This window comes from Drosophila subobscura, chromosome J (genome assembly GCF_008121235.1).
Source record: "Drosophila subobscura isolate 14011-0131.10 chromosome J, UCBerk_Dsub_1.0, whole genome shotgun sequence".
NCBI lineage: Eukaryota > Metazoa > Arthropoda > Insecta > Diptera > Drosophilidae > Drosophila > Drosophila subobscura.
Genome location: NC_048532.1, coordinates 6,473,586 through 6,480,461, shown reverse-complemented (window position 1 = coordinate 6,480,461; position 6,876 = coordinate 6,473,586). Strand labels below are relative to the sequence as shown.

Below are 6,876 nucleotides of genomic sequence, written 5' to 3'. Positions count from 1 at the left end.
ACATTGGCAATTGGCGACGTCAAAAACGTCATCTGGCAATTAAATCACAAGAAATCTATGCTGTACAGTCAGACCATTTGGGAGTTTCTTAACGTCTCTTGATGGCGTAAATTTTAATGCATTTCCTGCATTGCGTAAGTAGCACTGTACGCCCTCCCAAAAACTCGCAGCTACCACGAGGACCTTAGAGCAGTCAAAAAAATCGAAATTATTTATCTTTTGTTTCCTCTTTCTAGTGGGCGCAAGCAAGAGGTCAACATTCCATCGTTGGTGGATACTAGAAGCACATTTAAATCGCTCAGAAGTCGACCTTTGGCAGCGGCCGTTCTTGAAGAAGTACTGAATGTTAGTGCTGCACAACCCAAAGAGATCTAACGACCAAGTAAGTGTTTTCGTATGGCTTACTTATTGGCTGAAAGCCTGCCAGTTTCAGTTGGGTCCCTTATTTTTGTTCTGTTGTTCTGTAGAAAGATATAAACATATGTATGTAAGTACATATGTATGTACATATGTATGTATGAATGGCTTAGGGGATGTTAGAGCCATTTATAGGAATCCTTTCCATGGCATTGACATTGTTCGTGACCCGAGACATTTATTATTCTTATGCGGTAAAATAATAGCGCTATGCAATTAACTTTTAAAGGAGATAATTGCATTTCATGTTTATTTAATCAAATTCATACTTTCTATATAAAGCCAACCCCAAAAGATACTTTAGCTCGGTATAATCTCATATCCGCCTGAAAGTATGAACTGATGACGGTTGATGTGTCACCGAAAAATGTAGTTGGAATGTAGACCTTTTAATTTTAATCTTGTACATTTTAAATTTAAATTTATCAGAGTTCGTTACTCACATAGTCCAGATAAAAATCCTTTCACCCGTCCAATAATATTCTGGAACGGTTGGAATGAATTTTCGCCAAACTTCATGGGCAAAATTACAAAAAAACACTTCAATGCTTTGAAATATTTAATAGTTTGGAAATTATGTTCTGCCGCACACAGATTGCCATTTAAATCACAAGAGTCGGAAGAAAGTGTAATGCCGGTGGTAAAAACCTTGAATTAAACAACCAATTTGGCAATAAATGTTTCAAATTCGAATCAAAAATATACAAATGTCCAAGTCCAAGACCGAATCTATAATAATCACGTCAGTGAGGCAAACATTCATACATTCTCAATGAGTCGGTCTTGGTTTGGTTTTCCCTAAATTTATGTGGTTTTCCCACAATAATTTATCACGAAGACAGGAGCAGATCGATTTTAAATCCTGCCCGCAGCTAGAAGACTCTTTAAATTATCCCCCAAGATTAAGAGGATTCCATGCGCAGGCGTAGCAGCATCAAAAGTCATCAAAAAAGGTGTCACAAATCATTCACACGACACGTCGCTGCACCCTCCATCCCTTTCTCCCTCCCCCGTCGTGCGGTGAAAGTGGAAATGATATTAAAGCAGCCAAAGATAAATACAGGGAAAAAGTAATCAGAAATTGAAGCAGTTGCTCGAAAAAATCAACGAAAATCCAGGGGTGGGGCTGAGCACTTTTCCAGCGAAGCATTTAGGCGGCATGTAACACAATCCGTGCGTAACTATAACTACTTAGTACAAGCATCGATGGCCATGTGTCTAGTGCACAGCTTGAGGTGAACAAACCCTGCTGCTGTTGCGCATGCGTTGCTGTCCCTGTCTTCCTCAGAAGCTTGTTCTCGTCCTCCTCCTGTTCATTGTCATCCAATTTCAAAACATGAAAAATTAGTTCACTTCCGACGCATAGATCCAGGCAGTCAGAGTCTCAGAGTCACCTCTACTGCGCCTGTCTGCCTGTCCCTAGGTTGAATGAACTGCAATTGTGTCCAATCCTGCAGCGCAGACTTGTTGCCTTTTGCCTAAGTGCATTGAACTCGGCTTGGGTCTGAGTGGTTGGATGTGTGGCTGTGGTACAGTCAGCAGGATATGGATATGGCAGTGGAATTTTGAGAAATTAGTCAGGATTTGAAAGACACTTCCCATAGATTGTATTATCTTGAAGAGGGGCACATCTTCGCTTTGAAAATAGTCGCAATAATAGCCATTCCATTCCCCTTGGCACAGCGCCGTGCAATTAAATGGCAACCAAGCAAGCGACACCTCTGGTTCCGCTGGCAAACTTTGGCTGCGGGGACCCCATTAGAAACCGAGAATCCGAGCCGGCTTCGCGGGGTGCAACACAAACAGACGTCGCGTCTGCTGCGGCTGTTGATGTGGCATGTGCGAGGGGTAACGGCGGGGGGAAGATAGGGGCTCGGGTACACGGGGGAAACGGAATCTAACAAAAGTGATGGACCGGCGCTGACTGCACGTCCGACTCCGGACTATTTTTAGCCGAGCTCGCGCGACGTTGTCTCCGTCTAGTTAGTATCGGGAACATATCATCCTCTTGTTGCCGAGGAAGGCTGCTGCGACTGCGCTGCCACACTGCGCCTCACGGCTGCAACTGCAACTGCCGCAACTGAAAACTGCTGCCAACGGATGCAGTTGGTGCCGTGATCTGGCTTCCGAGGCAATTCAATTGCATTCCAGCTCGCGCTCGGTACGGATACGTTACGGCAAACCAGAGAGACACAAACGGTACGGCTACAGGCAGGCCGTATAGATCGCGTGCAGGCGAGTCCCCAATCGGATTAATTGTCACACATTGGATTATCAGTGAAAGTTAATGAAATTCTGTACGAAATAACAGTGGGTTGTGTCTTTAAAGTGATATTCGAAAGATAATTTGCAAACAGTAACAACAAAAAGTGATCCTAATCAAGGAAAAATAAAAGGTTCGAGATGAAAATGTTCAAGAAAACATTTATAAGTTGTGTATTTGTGTGTAGTTGTGTATAGTTTGTATTCTTTTGGTTTTATTTTTGCTGCAGGAAGCTCAAGTTTCCTGTGACCAAGTGCTTTCCATATATCATAGCATACTTTTTGCACCGTAAAACTTTTGTTTCGATCTAAGAATATCTAAGAGTTCGCTTGAATCCCAGACAAAAATGGCAACGAAATGAGTAATGCGAATATAATGCTTCTTGGGAAAGAGGAATTTCGCATGCTCCGCCCTGGGTACCCAGTGACCACATCTCAATGCATTTAAGTGCAAATGTCTGGAACGGCTCGGCGAAACAAAGGCATTGTCGGGACAGGGCATGGGGCAGTGGCAGGGAGACGCTGAATTTAAATTGGAAACAAACTGAAAAATGTCGCATGTTCGATGGTTCTCCATTACCTTTCCCCTGCTCAACATTTTAAGGCTGTTTTCCCACTCTCCGCTCATTTCACTTTCCACCCAAAAAGAACGAAGAAATATGTAAACACAAGACACAAAAAAAAGAGTGAAGGAAGCAGCACAAGTTCAAGATTCTCACCGATTCAAGAGGCTGAGAAAATGTGCGTGCACACAAAGGGTATAATAAATTGGAGGTGAGGTAGAACCACTCTGAGAGTCCACTCTCTTGCATTGCCTTACCTTCAGTTTGCTGTACCTTGCACACACACACACTCGCATGGAATAGCTAAAAGTAGAAACGCGCTCAGACGAAGCAATAAACTGCAACGAAAGTAGTTTAATGCAGTTTGCTGGGGATCCTAGGTCCCCCCATGCCCCATGTACCACTCCCGTTTCCCTTTGCTCCCTGCTGCATTTTCCCGCTTTGGCGCACGACAAACAACTGCCACCACGTCGCGTCGTCATTTCGGATGCCCCTGCAACAGAACAGGCAGCGGCGGCAGCCTCTCTCCTGTGTGCCCTGCTTCCCGTGCCCGTGCACAACAGACGCGTCACCGTCACCCGATGCGATCGTTTGGTTGATCTATTTTTGTCCTAGCCCTAGCCCCAGAGTAGCGCAGTGAGAGTGATAGCGAGAAAGAGAGAGAGAGGGGGATGCATAGTTTTTCGTCGCCTCAAGTAATTTGTTTGTTGCATTAGTTTGGTGGAAATGCTACACTGTGGAAAACGCATTTCTTGTGGTAATACTAGATACAAATTTGAGTTTATCAAACCCATAAACACACAGACAAGTGGCTACTTGTAGGAATTTCATTGAATTATCGCAATGATTTAACGTTTTTGAAGTGTTATTCGTTTCCGCCTTTTGCAGCTATTATTTTCATAAGAAAGATTTTACAAAACCTGAGGTGAGCGTGCTCTCCTTTTTCCCAAATGTTCCCATTCTTCCCAATGATGAGCCTCGAGATGCACACGCTAATTCTGCAAAAGAGAATACCCTAGAATAGTAAAAGAACAAATATAAATGCATGATGTGGCCCATTAATGCTGAACTGCTGAGGGCTTTGTCGTTGTAATTCAAAATCCAAACTTAAAAATTCTATACCAAAAATATTGAATTTTATCTTTCCTTAAACGCAGAAAACTTTTTCCAGTGTAGTTTTCCCCAAATGCCGCAGACCAAACCAAAACCAAGTTCAGGCCACCAGCCATAACAAATTTTTGCATTCAAACAAACTGCAAACGACGGATCGGGGGGCACCAAAATGTTTATTTAAGAAAACTTTGCACTGCCAGAGTCAATGTTTCAGCCCCGCCATTGAGCGACCCGTACCAGTCCTAGTCCCAGTTGTAGTCCCTTTTGTTAGTTTTCCCAATGGTGGCGCAAGCGACTTAAAAATAGTGAGCTGCAGCGGAGCTACATCTAAGACAGCAACAATAACTAAGACAACACCTACTTGAGAGGCGGAGTATGGGCGTGGGGGATGGGACGGAGTTGGACTCGTATGTCAAGAGTGCGACGACATTGCCCATGTAATGGCAGCAGAACTATTACGAGTTCTTTGCACCACGGAAGAAGCAGACGCCAGCAGCAGCAGCAGAATCGTTGCAGGGGGCCACACGTTGAAGATGCGCTCACATGTGGCCGTAAATGGGGGAAGTTGCGTGCATGCGTCTATCGTTTTGGGGGGACACTTCCGTCTCCAGCTCCGTCTGTGGAGCTGCTGCATGTGTGTGCCCCCTCCCGCACATACACATACATGCATACATGTATGTGAGATTTATGTGGAAACAATTTCACGTTCTGTTGTTGCCCTGGCATTAAGTGGCATTAAAGTTTCCCGGGCTTATCGCATACAAGCTCACACCTACAGATGTACAGATGTATGTACAGTATCTTCAGGCATGAGTTGAACTAAGATTTGGGCTCATTTCCGCTGTAGGTACATCCAGTGTGGCATCAGTGTGTCTGTGTGTCTTTTATGTAGGATCGTTAATGTCAAGTCAGCCCTCAAATTACATGTGTCAAATTATGTTGAATGTGGAGCATTGTCCAGGTACAGTTGTGCCTTGGATGGAAGCTGGAATAGATAGCAAATCAGCAGCAGATCAGAATCAATAATCTCACTTACATTTACATAATTTTTCAATACATATCCTTCTCTCTTCATGCTCTTTAGCTCATGGCCACGCTGCAGCAGTTGCCACTCCATCACATGGACGAAGAACAGATTGATCTACCAACGCCACCGCTGCCCATTAATCCGCCGCCAAAGCTGCTCGCCAATGGCATTATCTATGGCTTTCGCACACGTCATTTGTCCTGCATCGAGGAGAACGACTCTGACTCGCTGGCCGGCAGCTCCATTCCTCATGCCTACGACATGATGCAGCAGGCGGACGAGACCTTCCAGAAGCTGAACGCGAATGCAGGGCAGAGCTGTGAGGAGGAGGACGAGGAGGAGGGTCAGTCTGAAAGCGAGGATGAGGAAGGGAATCTGGATGATACGATTGCCATGATCGATGAGTCACGTCTGGGCGACGCCGATTATCTGGATGAGCTGGTGGCCGATGAACAGCAGCAGCAGCAGGAGCAGTCCTCGGATCTAGTCGATTCGGGCAATGTGGAGGAGGACTACTGGCAGCACAGCTTCAATCGCAATGACATTATGATGACCTCCGTCTACGGCACACTGAATGGTTCCATAGCAAGTGAAATCTCCTCGACTGCCCCACCGCCGGCCTACACAGAGATGTGCACCCCCAAAAAGGAAAGAGAACAACCCGAACCCGTGTATGCCACGCCCGAGAAGCGTCGCGCCAGCAACCGCAGCTTCGACTCCACCTGCGCCTCCCTCACCAGCTCCATCTACGGCGGCTCCATGAACTCCTCCCTCGATCTCAAGTACTCCTCGCTGGTCGTCTCAGCGAGCGGCGTCGGCGACTCTGGCGGCATCAGTGCCACCAGCACACTGCGCGGCACCTCCGTTCCACCCATGGACATCTCCATGATGTCCAGCGATGGCGTAAGTGCCCTTGACTGGAGTTCCGTAAGCGCAAGCTGCGGCTTCCTGGACACGGACGATCTCAATCCCGAGGAGGAGCTGGACGAGGAGGCATCTGCCAAGTGCCTGAGTGCAGCAGAGACTGGTGAGTGGTTCACACACTTAATATGTGCTATAAAATCCATGAAATTTCCCATTTATGCCTAATTGTGAGAAAGACCTCGCCAATCCTTTGGCTATTTATCTTGTATTACCATTTGAATGATGACTGAATGGCAATTCATCAATGCAGCCTGGCATTAAACTCATTTACCATCCTTCATTACCGGACATAGACACAGATACTCCTCTCCTCGTACAACTGTTTTAATGACCGACTCGCAACGGACTCATTTCTTTCGTCATTAGAAAGGTAGCCCGCAAGGCGGCGGCTAACGCTGACCCCCAGCACACACTTCAACATCATCAGGCAGCCAGCCAGCCAGCCAGCCAGCCATCCAGCAGCAACAACATCCTCTCGGCCTCTAGAGCCAACAGATTTCCACCGGGCGAATGGTGGTGGTGCATACGATTTGGTACGATTCAATCGGCCGTAGAGCAAACAAAGCCCAA

General features: G+C 46.1%; 1 protein-coding gene across 3 annotated transcripts in view; it reads left to right on the top strand.

The window, feature by feature from the left end:
- The window catches only part of LOC117895716 (protein TANC2), a 53,149-nt gene continuing 46,273 nt past the window's right edge, over window positions 1-6,876 (top strand). For all 3 annotated transcript variants that reach the window (XM_034803570.1, XM_034803571.1, XM_034803569.1), the window contains exons 1-3: window positions 1-134; window positions 237-382; window positions 5,440-6,409. In XM_034803570.1, the coding sequence (XP_034659461.1) occupies window positions 344-382; window positions 5,440-6,409 (1,009 nt within the window). In that variant the 5' untranslated portion in view covers window positions 1-134; window positions 237-343. The remainder of the gene's footprint in view (window positions 135-236; window positions 383-5,439; window positions 6,410-6,876) is intronic.